General features: G+C 37.5%; 4 protein-coding genes across 9 annotated transcripts in view; 2 read left to right on the plus strand and 2 right to left on the minus strand.

The window, feature by feature from the left end:
* Positions 1-6,227, minus strand: part of Bap170 (Brahma associated protein 170kD) — a 33,737-nt gene extending 27,510 nt beyond the window's left edge. Inside the window, exons 1-2 of one of the 4 annotated variants that reach the window (XM_034340065.2) lie at positions 4,787-6,227; positions 3,879-3,972 (exon numbers count right to left, since the gene is read on the minus strand). In XM_034340065.2, coding sequence (XP_034195956.2) covers positions 3,879-3,972; positions 4,787-4,878 — 186 coding nt within the window. In that variant the 5' untranslated portion in view covers positions 4,879-6,227. The remainder of the gene's footprint in view (positions 1-3,878; positions 3,973-4,786) is intronic. The other 3 variants (XM_034340061.2, XM_034340066.2, XM_034340062.2) reach the window with 3 other exon arrangements.
* Positions 6,228-6,861: 634 nt separating this feature from the next.
* The window catches only part of LOC117611781 (dynein axonemal heavy chain 1), a 50,723-nt gene continuing 43,059 nt past the window's right edge, over positions 6,862-14,525 (minus strand). Inside the window, exons 40-50 of one of the 3 annotated variants that reach the window (XR_004583235.2) lie at positions 14,328-14,482; positions 13,683-14,049; positions 13,246-13,425; positions 12,851-13,102; positions 12,617-12,769; positions 12,231-12,499; positions 11,923-12,149; positions 11,670-11,851; positions 11,387-11,510; positions 10,103-10,580; positions 6,862-9,968 (exon numbers count right to left, since the gene is read on the minus strand). Coding sequence is in view for 1 of the 3 variants with exons in the window: in XM_034340054.2 (XP_034195945.2) it covers positions 10,366-10,580; positions 11,387-11,510; positions 11,670-11,851; positions 11,923-12,149; positions 12,231-12,499; positions 12,617-12,769; positions 12,851-13,102; positions 13,246-13,425; positions 13,683-14,049; positions 14,328-14,482 (2,124 nt within the window). In the remaining 2 variants the exon portion in view is untranslated. Of the gene's footprint in view, positions 10,581-11,386; positions 11,511-11,669; positions 11,852-11,922; positions 12,150-12,230; positions 12,500-12,616; positions 12,770-12,850; positions 13,103-13,245; positions 13,426-13,682; positions 14,050-14,327; positions 14,483-14,525 lie in introns of all 3 variants that reach the window. The other 2 variants (XR_004583236.2, XM_034340054.2) reach the window with 2 other exon arrangements.
* Positions 7,003-7,774, plus strand: LOC117611788 (zinc finger protein 593 homolog). The gene is made up of 3 exons (XM_034340076.2): positions 7,003-7,143; positions 7,236-7,336; positions 7,487-7,774. The coding sequence occupies exons 1-3, from the start codon at positions 7,054-7,056 to the stop codon at positions 7,725-7,727; spliced, it is 432 nt and encodes a 143-aa protein (XP_034195967.1). The 5' UTR covers positions 7,003-7,053; the 3' UTR covers positions 7,728-7,774.
* LOC117611786 (Seryl-tRNA synthetase-like insect mitochondrial protein) lies at positions 7,844-9,428 on the plus strand. Its single transcript, XM_034340070.2, has one exon. It carries the CDS (start codon positions 7,844-7,846, stop codon positions 9,290-9,292), a length of 1,449 nt encoding a protein of 482 aa, XP_034195961.2. The 3' UTR covers positions 9,293-9,428.

The following is a 14,525-nucleotide window of genomic DNA, read 5'->3' on the forward strand; positions in this document are numbered from 1 at the left end:
CCAGTTTTACCATTTATTTTCCGCGTAGTCTACGCCTATGTTTTTTAACTGGTTGCTGACTCGACCCTCCAACGTGACTGTTACCACAGTCACAGATATACCGCGACGAGAAATTCGCTTTGACGAGGCTTTGCTAATTTTTTATTGGCATTAGGAAATTGGTGGGTTAAACTTTCCCACATGTGGTGTTAACCCCTTTTCCCTACTACGAATAACGGACAAATGCTTTTCTTTTTTTATTCTCGATAATATAACGCACCGAAAGACGATCGTTCGGATGGATTAATTTTCTAGCTAATCGAGGGTTTTGAAATCGGAGCTTAAGATAAAATATTTATATTAGCTGCGAACCCTGCAAGACTGACGAACTCAGCGTGCTTGGTATGCAACTACACCGTGAACGAACGTACAAGCAGCCGAAACTTATACCTCGAATATTTCAGTACTCTTAACTTGAACAGCCACTCATAAACGTATCCCATTTTCCAACCCCCGTAAATATGGTAAATATTAACAATACCGCATTCCTGACTATCCATTCAATTTTTATTTATCAATTATTTCTCACTCGTAAAGTGGATATTAAATAAATCTTTCTTTATAGTACTTCGAACTACATTTATTATTTTGCTAGAATTGTATATCCAGTTTACGCACGACTTTGATGGACATTTAAACGTTTCCATCTGTTCGACCGAGTATATTAATAGCATTATACATTTCAATGCGGCTGAAATATTTTTGTAACTGAAGTAATAACAGAGCACACCTTGAAAAACAAGGTGGCCCGAAATTTTAAATCTTCCGAAAATCAAATTTTTTCCCAACATTTCGTTTACCGTCTGCTTTATTTAATACGTTTTTTAATGTAACCGGGTACTCGGTTACCTACATAACAGTTAAGCCCCGTGGAACAACGTGACTGTTATTAGCAGAACCGTTCCCAACAATTTCTAGTAACTTGAAGGATTAGAAAACTGAACCGTACAGGCATTAAAGAGGCTATAGAAATCCAGCTCGAGGATCATTATAAATTTATTTAGCGAAAAACTTCCCGTTGTATATTTCCAAGGGGGAACTAGTAGTTATCCAATCGTTTTACTACCGTAAGACTGTACACACTAGACCGCTAATAATTTCTATCTTCTACACTTTCACTTTACGGCAAAGCAACGTTCCTTAAGTAGACTGACTTTGCCTTGTAATGTAACCAGCGACCATAAGAGACACTTTTTGCCATTTTTTTCTTTTTCTTTTTCTTTTTCTTTTTTCTTTACGAAGAAATTTTGATTGATTAATTTCGATCTAACGATACTCTGCGCCTTAATGACCTCGCTTACACAATGCACCGGATGCTATGTAACATCTAGGGAATTTTCCCCGATGTAAATTGTTGTACCGTTACCTGTACAGGTAGGAACTTTTCTTCGAAACGTTTTTCTAATGCAACAAGGTCGTATAATGTTGAAAGATAAGTAAAAATTGTGTAGAAAAAATGACGTTAGACTGTCCGAATGAGAGATGTACGCTCGCCGGTGTATTCTAAGCGTGGTCGCGACCCGGTTACAGGTTATATAGTCTAGCCAGCTTCGATCACACTTGTTGAGGGGAAGCCCTCGTACACCACTACTTCCACCTCCTCCTTCTCTTCTCTGGATATTCTCTTTCTCATTTCCCCCTCTCGTGTCTTCTCTTTCTCGCTTCACCGCATCCCCCCACCCCCTCACTTTACCGCGCACCTTCTTCCCACCTTCGGTTCATGATCTATCCTCCCACCCCGAACTGTACCTCAGCAACTGACCCTGACCTTGCGTCAACTTCCGCATTGTCTCGATATTATGCTCGGATTTTGGGTGGAGTCGCCGATTCGAAAAACCGGGAACCACTGTTGCTCGACATTCTTACAACATCTTCATCGTCATATTTCATCCGTTCGATCTTCTAATGGTTAATACTTCAATAACGAATCAATGATTTTAGGTCAGCATTAATCCTTAACGCGACCACCACGTGCTACCGTTTTCATTCACTCGTTCTATTGAAAAACACACGTTTTATCGAGAAAATAAAAAATGGCAGTTTCTCATTTGAACGAACACGTTTCTTCCGTGATTCGTAAAAGAAAAAACGAAAATATCCTTGATTTCTCTTTGCGGAGAACACTTTCATGAGCGTGGTATTAAACACCGTTCGAATACAAAAATCACGTTTCCGATAAATTATTTTAAACGAGAGACTGAGTCAAGCCCCCTTGACTTTAAATGCGAAAAATATAACTTGGACGTGTTTCGAATACCGTCAAAAAGTTGAGCCTTATAGCGATGTAAACGATCCGCAATAATTTTTACTGTAATCAGTCACTAATATTGGCAAAAAAAGAGTCCAACTTGCTGACCACCAATTAGACAAATAAAAATACTTGAATACACCAATAGACTTAAAAGAGTTAAGTTAAAGAATACTAATAGCCTTTATCTATCTATGAAACATCATGCGTGTATGTGTCTGTGTATTGCGCAACGTAGTCGAAGAAACAGAATGCCAGCTTTCTTTGTTTCTTTTTTGTTTTACGCGGGAAAGGACACATTGAGAATCGATCGAGAAACGCGATCGAAGAATCGAGTGTACGCGGAACAATCGTTTTCCCGCGTTTCCGTGGCGTCTCTCGCATTCTTTGCTCGTTAATCACGCGCGATAGATAGAACCTCTTACATTGCTTTCGTTCAAACACTCGAAATATGTATTCGCATTCCAGAAATTCGGCATACGTGAACTAGACGAAACGATTTCGTTTGCTAACGCATTGCTGAAACTGCAACTGGTCCAATTAATATTTCGAACCTTCGGATACATAGTGCCGGTGTAATCTTAGCAAATAAGGTACCGATGAAATTTCCTGCCGAGTCATTGTTTTTGAAATGTCCAAACAGGTCAATAACCCTTTCGAGGAAATTGTATATTTTGTTCTGCGTACACGCGTCTATTTGCAATACAAAAAGAATAATAGTAAATAAGAAGATTAAACGCTCTACTTCAATCTGAATTCATTATTATAATTGTAAGCGCAAATATTAAAAGCATTACACGCGTGAATTTTAGATTTTATAATACATGATGATAGTTAATTAACGTTTCACACCACTACCAGCGCTCCATTGGAAATTCGTCCTTCACAGATCACTTTTTTTTTTTTTAAATAAAATAGTATAACTTTAGACCACGTACGTCGTTAATATTTCATATACGAAACAGAAGAATGTCTATTTTTCAAGATACAGTGTTATGCCAAGGACTAATTTTTGGAAACGTTTTAGCTGTCCCTTATTTTTATTTAAACATTACTGAATCTCGATTCCAAAGAGAAACAAAATAAATATCAAATATATAGCGAACAATAGAATAATTGAAGAATAAACTAGTATATATATATAAGAAAAATAATGTAACCTTTGTACACTTGTAAGTTAAAAACTGACATCTAAAAAAAAAAAAAAAAAAAAAAAAAGAATGAGTGGAACAAGAGAAAATAAACAGCAATAACAAGATACTTCTTCCTTGCACAAAGTATTTGTTTTGTAAATTTGCAAATGACGTAATGTATATTGAAATAAACATTCATAATTGATTTTATTATATTATGCGATTTTACTGTTCAGTAACGTGTAAGGCTTAATCGTACATATGATGCACTAACGATGCTCGAAGGTAAATTAGACGAGCATGATATTTCCTAATTCTTTTTGTTCGTTACGCGTGATACGGATTACATTAAAAACGCAAAGTGGATCGTGGATCGCCGGAAATACTTGTCATCCGTGATGCACGCGTTGAACGAATTTCGAAATATGTATATCAAGAAGAAAAAAATATGGACTCACCCTTATCCATCCTCCATGAGCAGTAACGACAACGTACAGCAAATACAGATCTATATCTTTTCCGCTGACTTTAGGAATTTTCTTGAACGGAGTCCTAAAAATCAGAAAATTATCATTATAAGAAAATTGCTTTTCATTTAAAATAAGCAGATACACGTGTATTTATTGCTTCTAAAACAAGTTAAAGAAATGTTAAAGTTAGAAACATATATGAAAATGAAAATAATTGTAATATATAAGCATGCTTTTTTTAAAAGGTGTATCTGTTACACTAGAGGTTCTCGCTGAGGTTAAGTTCGTCGCTTAGCATAAGAGAGAATACTTTGTTTCCGTTTCCGAATCGAGTAAAATACGAATAATGACGTAATAAATGGCAGGCGTCTTTGCGTAAAACGATTTTCACTTGTCTCTGCGTTCGAACGATTAGAATTTCTATGAAAATTGAAGTAACGGATACCGAAAAGAACGTAGCGTTTATAGTGTTCGTTTCAGTGGCAGGAAAAAAAAAATCAACAAGTTCACGTAATATCGCTAATTTCGATTGAACGTAACCTCAATCGCATTAAGATACGCGTCCGATAATCGATGATAAAGAAAACATGGAACACGCGTAAACAAATGGCTTGCACAAAGGCGAGTCGTCGTCTCACGAAACTTTAAACTAACCGTACATAACCTCAAAACTATCCACATTCTAATTGTAAGTAGGAACGGTATCCCGATTTACATTTTGTACGAGAAACGATTCGAGTAGAATTCAAGTGAACAGGATAGAATTCGATGCCGTAAATGGAAAAAATCATCGACAGATGAAAAATTGTAAACGATAACTGTAAGCACAAAGCAAGATGAAGGTAAATAATGGTAGAGAAGAATCGGTAGGAAGCAAATGAACAAAATCGCCTTACCCTCTGGTCTCATGAAAGTGACGGAGGTCCTTCAGGAAGTTTTCCCTCTCCCTCTCGTAGGTGACTGGGTCCTTGTTGAGGATCTTGGCCATATTCGCGAGTGATAGAGTGCGTGGGCGTGCTAATCAGGGTGTGCTCTGGGTTTACAGGGCACGTAGGGGCAGCAGGCAGAAAAAGAGGTGCACATGGGCGCTCATGAGAGCACATTTACGCCAGGAACGTTCTGCTGCTACGAAAGATGAGGATTTACGAGGACGAGGACGAGGACGACCACGGGTCGACACGGGGTCGCGACCCGCTCCCGACATCGGGTCGTATTGTCCTGGCCCGAAGTGTCGGCCGGTGGCCTCTCTCGCGCGCGCGAAAACGAGACAGCGGCTTTTCCCTGCCGTACACCGCTACCCCGGATCGGCGCACCAATATACACGAGCTACCGTGTCCCTCGCACTGAACTCGCACGCGTGGGGAAAAATCCGAATGTACACGTAGTTCCACACACAGTAGTCACTACCGATCAACCGAACGAATCGTGTTACGGATACGGGGCCGCAACGCGACTTTCCTCGCGGCCCGATCGATTCACCTGTCACTTGTCAACGAAACGCTTCAGATCCGTTGCGCCACGCACTCGTACCAACGATACTCGTCGACCTCACGAACCAACGAATTCACCCGCGCGGTCCTACGCGGAGCGGCAGACCGACTCAAGAGCCGCGTTTCCCTACGAGCGAACGCTTGCTTGACGTGCGCCCGTATATCAAAATGGCGTCTCCTCCTGCCTGGCATCCATTGGCGAAGCCACAGCCAATTTCCCGTACGCTACGATAGCTACGACCAGCGCCGACCCTACACCGCGACACCGTTTCCGCTACACTCCTCGTACCGCACGCGGCACACCCTCGCACACTTTACGTCATTTTACGCGCGACACCGCGTTGCCCCGACCATACTACAGCCTAGCCCTCGGCTTTTTTACCCTCGCCGAACCGTACAAACAAAATCCCGGGTCGCGCAGTATTTTTACTTTCAAAATGGTGTGGACCCCCCTCGTCAGTGGCGCACCGTTTGAATTGATCATGGGCTTCACCGATAGAGGCGCGACCTACACTGACGTACTCCAGCGACATCTGTCGGTTTCACCTTTGCCTTGCGCCAATTTCAAAGCAGAAACTTTTACGTACTGCGCATGTCCTTTTATGAACATGTCTTTCTCCTTTTAATTTCATCTGTTCCTTTTTCAAAACTACATTGAACCTTTATTTCTTCTTTATTCTTGCTTCAGATGTTCAACTACTAAATGCAAGTGGTCAATTTATAAATTTCTTACAACCAGTTTCTGCAAATTCATTGTTTATGCCAGTTTATGACATCGTGTTCGATTTACCAGTATGTACATACGTATACCGCAGTTCACCAGAGTCCATAACTGCGACGCGCAGGTTGGAAGATGGTGGGGGAACGCAGCGAGCTCTCCGCCAATCGCTTTCCACTTCGTTTGGGAGTATCGCCAATCAAGGCGAAGATGCGCACTGGAGATGCGCGAAGAACGAAAACTGGTCTTTTCGCAGTTATGGACTCTGGTGAACTGCGGTATATGTACCTTACAGTACCAAATTAATCTCAGAAAATTGAAATTAGTTGCACCTTTGTTTGTTTTCTACAGAACTGTGTAGTGTAAATATTACAGCAGGACTAAAGCGATGAATTTTTATATTACTTACGACGTGTATGACTGAAAAATTTAACACCATTATAACCTTTTTACAAATTCTCATAGAGACAATGCCGCCATGACGTCATTTGACCAATAGCAACGTCAAAAATTCACCAGTAGTCATAAAACTACTCTAGACTGTGCTATATTCTACAAATTTTTCACATTGTTTTATACATTATTCTACGTAAATAAATAACGGAGCACAACGTAAATATGTGCTTATGATTAATTGGTAATTTTGGCGCATTGTTTCACTGAGAAATATAAGAGGAACTAAAAATCAGTATCTTGCCATCAAGTCTCTTCTATTATTGCTTCATGATCAATGAATGGATGTTCTTTTTTAGCGTTAGTGATATTTTTATTTTTTAAACTGTAAACTGTAAACATTATATATTTCTTAATCTACAAAATACGATTATTCTAAAAAAGTAAACTTTACGTATTCTTTTGATTTACTTTCCTTCTTCGACTGGATCGTGTACCGCATCAATGTGATGTTGGTATATATAATTTAAACTAATTGTATCAGTTATTATTATATTGAAAAATGACGTACAAACGTCGGAAGTATCATCGTGGAGACACGCATTTAAAAAAAGGTTGGCGAACTAGAAGAAAAACAAAAGATTTAGACGAGGTAAAATAACCTAACCTAGTTTCTGTTTAGGATCATGCGTATCACGTGGATCAAAGTGATCGGCATTTGTTATGCATTATTTTTTATTTTAGATTGATGAAGATTTGAAAGATGAAAATGTAAAGAGGTTACTAAATCAAGAAGTAGATTTAGATAAACCTGGAGCAGGTCAATATTATTGTATTCATTGTGCGTAAGTATTCACGCTGTCATTTTGCACGTGTTGCAATCTTCAACGAGTTAACCTCCAACTATACTTCGCAATGAAACGAATGTATTTGTATTCGTGTTTATTAACAATTGTACTTTGAATTTAAATCAGATGATTTGTTTCTTTTTATAGGAGGTATTTTATAAATGATACTGCTTTGAAGGATCACCTTACAACAAAAGTACATAAACGTAGATTAAAAGCTCTCGAGTTGGAACCATACACTATTGAGGATTCAGAGAAAGCTGCAGGAAAAGGAAATTATGTTGCACCTGAAAAACGAAAAATTGAAACTATAATTCGCGATAGTTTTAATATGGACGCTGAATCAGAATTCACGTCAAATGCTAAAAAGGCAAAAGTAGATTCATAGAAATTAATATTTCAAAAGAAGAAATGTTTAGTTTTTGACAAGCTTAATGTTACCAAGTTTAATGTTATGTAAGGGCAATTAAAAATTTTTTAGAGAGTATATTTTCCAAGGGTACAATGGCAAAGTATTTATCATACTTTGTGAATATATATACCATTCATAATGTTGCAAAGCATTGTGCTTTGAAACATGTTAGAAAGATATCTAATTGTAACAGATACTATAGTTCTGCTTTACTCGTTCCTGGCGATAAACGTTCAGAAACATTTGTATTTTTGACACCATGTCTGGATTTTGATAATATAGTGGAAAATACGGAAAAATTACAACAGGAGTTAAGCGGTAGAGGATTAAACATTAATGCTGATGATGTTAAAAAGATGTGGATGTTTTATAAATCGGTAAATGCTGATAAAATTAAATTACAAGCAAGGTATGAAGAATTGATACATAAGCAGAAAAAGTTTTTTGGAAAGACAAATTTAACTGCAGAAGAGCAGATAGAATCCATTAAATTAAAAGAGCAAACTAAAGTTGTGAAAAATGACTTAAAGTCAGTTAAGAGTATCATATCTGATTTACAAGAAACTGTTTTATTGAAGATGTTGCATTTACCAAATGAAGTAGACAGAAGAACACCGCTTGAAGCACCTGTGGTGTTAAAACATGTTAATACATTGAATGAATACTCAGATTCAAAACTTCGGAAGAATCATGTTGAAATTGGAAAAGAACTTGGTTTGTTGGAATATAAAAATCCTATGCAATATTACTTATGCAATGAAGCAGCTCTTTTTGAGCTTGGTGTATTAAGCTATGCAGGGAAAGTATTTAGTGCAAATGATATGATTAGAGTGGCAGGCGCTGATTTTAGTCGCAGTGTGGTAGTGGAAGGTTCTGGCTTAAATCACGAAGATCCTTCTGATGCTTTTATAATAGATGATCATTGCGATGTAAACAAAGGTTCATCGAATCGCATGCATCTCGTTGGTGGTGCAAGTTTGATTTCATTTTTAGCCATGCATACGAAGCAATTAATAAATCCAAACCACTTACCAGTATCATATTTTTCAACTGGAAGACAGTATACTCCTTTTCGTCCAGGCTCCGCATCAATTGGTTTATTCACTGTTTGTCAAACATCAGCTGCGGTTGCTTTCGTGGTGGTTAAAGATAAAAATAGCGAAGAATATCAGACGCAATTTGAAAAATTATTCAACACCGTTTCTACATTGTACGGTAACATATGCGATCATTATCAAATTGTTATGAGACCTGCTTCAGAATTGCGACCATGGGAATCGATGCGCGTATCTTTTGAATTATGGTCTTCCTTCTCGAAACAGTACATAGAAGTTGGTCATATTTCAGCGTGCGGAGATTATTTCAGCAAGAGGTTGCTGATTGCGTATCAGACACCAACTGGACGAGACTTTCCATCTGTAATATCTGGCACAGTATTGTCAGTACCGCGTCTTTTGGGTTGCCTGTTGGAACAAAATCCAGAGAAATTTATTATTCCATCAAAAATTCGAGAACACATGCCTGATTATACTTCGTCTTAAATTTAGAAAATGAATTTGTCATCTCATCGTCATTTTGTTGTTTCTGAAATTGTACAGAACTTTATGTACACATTTTGTTAGAATAAACATTAGTGATTTTACAAATGAATACAAAAGAAGAGTATTCTTTTTCTTCTAATACATAATATATACTCATCTAAATGTATTACTGTTTATTTTTTTACCCAAGTTCATTCGTTTTTCTTGTATGATTTAAAATTTTAAAATATTCTTCGAAAACAATTGCACGATCGATAATAATTCGTCTGTTGTTTATAGAATCTGTTGTCAGCGTTTATTATCATATGCTTTTGATTCTGAAAAGTTAAATAATTTCATAAAATGACTATGAAGTTTGGAGAACTACCGGTCCGCATACGGAGGGTCGTGTATTACACCTTGGCAGCGGATGAACAAAGATTTTGGGCTAAATTTATATCGCACAGCTTGCCGGAATTCTTTAAACGGTCACTATACCTTTCCACAACTATGGCTCCTGGTAATATAAATTAATTATAAAATCTCGGTGATAGATACCGAATTTGTATAAAGTTTTCAAAGTTTATTATACTGTTTGATAAAACATTTCTTCTTTCATAGCATTTTTGATGACCCTGGGGATTTACACATGGTCTCATGCAGAATACAAGAGAGTAGGAAGGAAAAATCCAGCACTCTATGAAAAAAATTCAAAATAATGTTTAATGTTCTTAATAATAAAATGTGAATAATGAATAATAAAAAGTGATGCAGTGAATAAATAATATGCTTTATTATGTTTGATGTCTTATTATATCTCTGCATCCTTACATCCCTTCATTCCTTACATCCTTGCATCCTTTACATCTCTGTATCCCTTATATCCATGCAACCCTTGCATATCAGCATCCTCCACCACTTGTGGATGCATAGGTGAATTTGAATTGATATTTATGTTATTATTTGCATTTCTGAATTATATACTAAATTTTATAACATCAAATAATCAAATATATATTTTAGTTTGTTCCTAAATCACTTTTTAATATTAATATTGTTTAAATTAAGATTTATAAGCGATATAAGTAATATTTTTAATAATCCAGAGCACAAAACAAAGCCACTCCTCGTTTGATCCAATGAGCCTGTGGTTTATGGCTAGGAATTTCCATTGTCAGGACAAAATTAGTCGAATGGCCGGTTGTACTTAACGTTCCTGCTCTATTGGTTGTTTTGTATACAGGACAAGAATAAATTCCTTCAGGTTCTTTATGATGCACTTCAGGCAGCAACAAGATAGGAGGCATATCTATAAACAAATACGCATATTCATATTGTACGTTTTTAAATTGTAAATTGCGTGGGCGTAAAAACTACTTTACTAGCACCATTTAGCGGTTTTTTAATGAAAGATGCAAATTTATATCAATAACAATGTCAGCTGAAGATCGAAAAATTATTAAAATAATCGTTTGACAAACATGTATTTTAAAAAGACCGTCATTTTGAATTTGTTTTTATTGACGAAAAACGACTGCCAGCCTAGTACAGCAAAAAGACCGTCATAAATAAATTTTAAATTCGATTTTAGTGCCATCTATACAAAAACGGCCGAAACTACTGGACAACTTATCGACCTATTATCGACAACTATTATAACCCGTGGCGCCATTTACATAAAAATGTTCTCTGGACACCGACCTGTATCATGTTGGGGTGTTAGGGACCCCGTAGCTAAAATGTGCGACCCATAGACTTTCTACAGAGAAATTGAAAGCTCTCTAACTATTGACTTCGACTACTTAGGCGGGCAAATGCAACGGATTTCACTAATTTCAAAAAGAATAGTATTCTAAATTAGAGATATTTTTATCATAAAGAGTAATGATAAAAAGGGTGTAACAAAATGTTTCTTCAGTATAATATATCTTGTATAAAAAAAAGAAAACAGAATACACGTATTTGCAACAGCCATTGTATAACTTTCATTTTTCCTTCATTTTTCTCTTTATCCTTAGCTTCCTCCAGGCACCTAATTTTTCTCCCTTTATACCGCATAAACTAAATTAAGAGCTCGTGTATACCATATACTAGATTATCTTGTTGTATATTTACTAGTGTAAAGTTCCTTTGGTAGAGACTCATCTAAGTAGTGTCCTCCCCATCGACATCCCTCGAGAAATAAACCATAAACAACACAACCATCGTTCGGCCTGCGCATTGGCTTTGTTTGTAATACCTGTAATATTAAAAGTAGTTAGAGATTATTTGTTCCTTTTATCTCGAGAATTTCAGAATGGCAGAATATATTTCTGAACATGCGAAAAAGCCCGAAGGCATTCGTGTTTTCCGCCTTTGGAAAAGTCCGTGACTGAGGAAATTTGTTAATTGATAGTACCTTAAAGCTAAAGTTGATGGTATCGATGGAAACAATGTGTTTTCGAGCGAAATTCTGCAAAGTACCGGTTAGGAAAGCTTGAGGGAAATAGAAACCAGAAATCCAAAAGGCTGCGGGTATACCATCCTCTTCCCAGGACTTTAAAAATGCAATTCGATCCTTCAAGTCCAGAAACCACGAACCTGTTTTGTGTAAATAACATAACGATTTCATTTTATTAAGTAACTTAACGTAAGAAAATAAGATGTAGTACCAAGGGGTTTCAAAGAGGGGTAACCCTTATCTTGCCATATTTGAGGTATTCTGTTATTGTATAGGCTAGTAAATAGAGTTTCCAACTGTCCTGACATTACGACCAGCCCTTTTAAAGCTTTTAAGAGATCCATTAGCGTTGTTTTTACTACGTGTAACAGACCATTATAACGTATAGCCTCTTGCAGTAATACGGTATTAAATGACTCTTCGTATAAGACGGGATATCTAAAACGATTAATATTTCATAGGATCACCATCTGTAGTTACGTTAATCAAAATATTAAAATCTCTTGTAGAAAATGGTACTTTGTCTGCAAAGTGAATAGGTCGAAGATCTGCGGAATCTCTGAAAGCATATCTTCAGCTAATTGTGTCGTGACCTCTTCGGCACTGGCGCCTGCAACACCGATCTGACGAGGCTGAAGAGCGAGAAGCGTGTCCAGGCAGGTGTAAGTTTCCGCCTGCGCGAAGCTTATGTCCGCGTTTGGATGCATTCCAAACATCGACGGCTCGTCGTTCAAGGGGAACGTTTTTATGTACTCGATGTACTCGTCGAACGTAGCCGTTTCTACTAACTGGGAACACCATGAAAGGACCAAAGATCGAGGAGAATGTTGAAAGAAGTATGTACAAGGATACGATCGATCACGGTGCTGAATTTTTCATGCCAAATTTATGCAATATTTTTGTACTTGATAGTAGTGTTTTTCTTCGTCGAATACGTAGGTTGGAGAAAGGATTTGGGGTCGGTAAAAGTCTTGTAGGATCGTCAAAACACATCTACGGTCCCAGTCGTCCGTTATTCGACCACCATAGTTGATGTGACCGGCTGTGTATGTGAGCACCTTTCAAAAATTAATAATGCCTATTAGAAAAGTTAATTCTTTGAAACATATCAAAGAGTTAAATAATGAGAGTGGGTTTACTTTGAAGGGTACGGTGTCGTATTCCAAAAGGAACATGTGCAGCTGCGATATACATATCGTCAAATCACCGTCAGTAAACTCGTAGGGAATATTGAAACCTAAAGGACCAAATTTCCTTCGTTCGAGGAGAACCGAATGAAACAAACACAAAGAGAAAACGAGCCATTTGAACTGTGCAGCCTTTGGATGTTCCGATTGCAAAAATGCTGTCATTTCTATTACTTGTGTCAGGTACGCACGAAACATGTTTGCCTAGAAAAGAAAAGCACGGTGTCTCTTGTCTCAAAGAAACATTAGGATAGAAAAAGTTGAAAAAGAATGTTTCCATTAGACGTGTATCAATTTCCAATTCGATTCTAGATTGAAGGGTAAAAAGATACTTTGAAAACTCTCACCTTTATACCTCGGGGTGGTTCGATTGTCATTTTAGTACTGTTTTGAAGAATGCTGACAGGAAAGTCTGGCGAGGGTGCAGAAGTTAGCCATAAACGAAAGTCACGATGATTTTTTGCTCGTGACAGTGCTTCCACCACTGATTCCATGTCAGGCATCCAACTTGGAGCCAAATGGCAATTCTGTGAAAATATTCAAAATCTTATTTCCAACTGGAAATAAGAATTGAATGAATTCTGTTTCCAAGATAAAAAATGTTGAAAAAATGATATCTCTCTGTCTTTCATGGGGACGTGTAAGAAATTGAAAATGCATTATTCTTAACACGGCGCATAGCGTCGCGACGCGACGGGCTGACAACCACGTTAACGACATTCCCGAGAAAACTGAATTCTAAATCTTTCTAATAATATATATTTCCAAGGAATTTCTTACTAACTTGAAAGAAGCACCAGTAACCGTGTTCAGAAGCGAATTTCAACATGGCTTCTGCTCTTGGTCCTTGTCCTTGACCAAGCGATATAGGGTGTAACTTGTTGCCCATTTTCAATCTGTCTGCAAACTTGTACAATTCAGCGGCAGGATCTGTACCAGTGGACAAGATAAATACAATTGGGGTTGTAGGTGAAGATTCACTGTAAACCGCAGACAATTCGGTGGTTTGTGGTTCAACAAATTCTCGACCCAAATGCTTAGCGAGATAAGATTGCATCGCGTTGGTCACTTTGTCAGGTCGAAGACACTTCAATACCAGCATTTTTTGAAAATCGTCCAGTTTCGTTTGCCATGGTTCAGGAAAAGGAGCACTAGATCAAAAAAGGCATAGAAATGGTATTAACTATATTAATATTAATATTAATATTAATATTAATATTAATATGGATATTAAATACTAATTGCGTAAATTAAATTTGCGCTCGATGGTAAATTTTAATATAATTTCACCCCCATCCAGAATACCTAAGTACGTTCCAATGTACTTTACTATGTAATTTTTCTTTTTCCATTTTTTCTTTTCTTTTTCAATTTCACAAGGTACATCAGGGTTGAAGTGGATCGATCAGACGGTTTCAATGTTACTCACAGATGCGCCTCTTGAGCGTCGAACACCGCTTTAAACTGGGACATCGCATGTTTGAAGGACTCCACGAACTCGTTGAACTTGGATAGATTTTCGAGGGCTTGAATTTCCTTCCAGCAACGCGGTGTGATCCAATCCGGCGATGGATTCGGTCCCTCCTGCGCGAACCAAGATAAAACTTTATACATTTGTAAAACGCCA

The sequence above is a fragment of the Osmia lignaria genome, chromosome 10 (assembly GCF_051020975.1).
Source record: "Osmia lignaria lignaria isolate PbOS001 chromosome 10, iyOsmLign1, whole genome shotgun sequence".
NCBI lineage: Eukaryota > Metazoa > Arthropoda > Insecta > Hymenoptera > Megachilidae > Osmia > Osmia lignaria.

Bases quoted from the DNA above. Each gene is read 5' to 3' on its own strand.
- LOC117611788 (XM_034340076.2), top strand. From the start codon at position 7,054: ATGACGTACAAACGTCGGAAGTATCATCGTGGAGACACGCATTTAAAA. The intron at 7,144-7,235 runs GTAAAATAACCT...TTTTTATTTTAG, and splicing joins AAACAAAAGATTTAGACGAG to ATTGATGAAGATTTGAAAGA. The intron at 7,337-7,486 runs GTAAGTATTCAC...TTCTTTTTATAG, and splicing joins TATTATTGTATTCATTGTGC to GAGGTATTTTATAAATGATA.
- LOC117611786 (XM_034340070.2), top strand. From the start codon at position 7,844: ATGGCAAAGTATTTATCATACTTTGTGAATATATATACCATTCATAAT.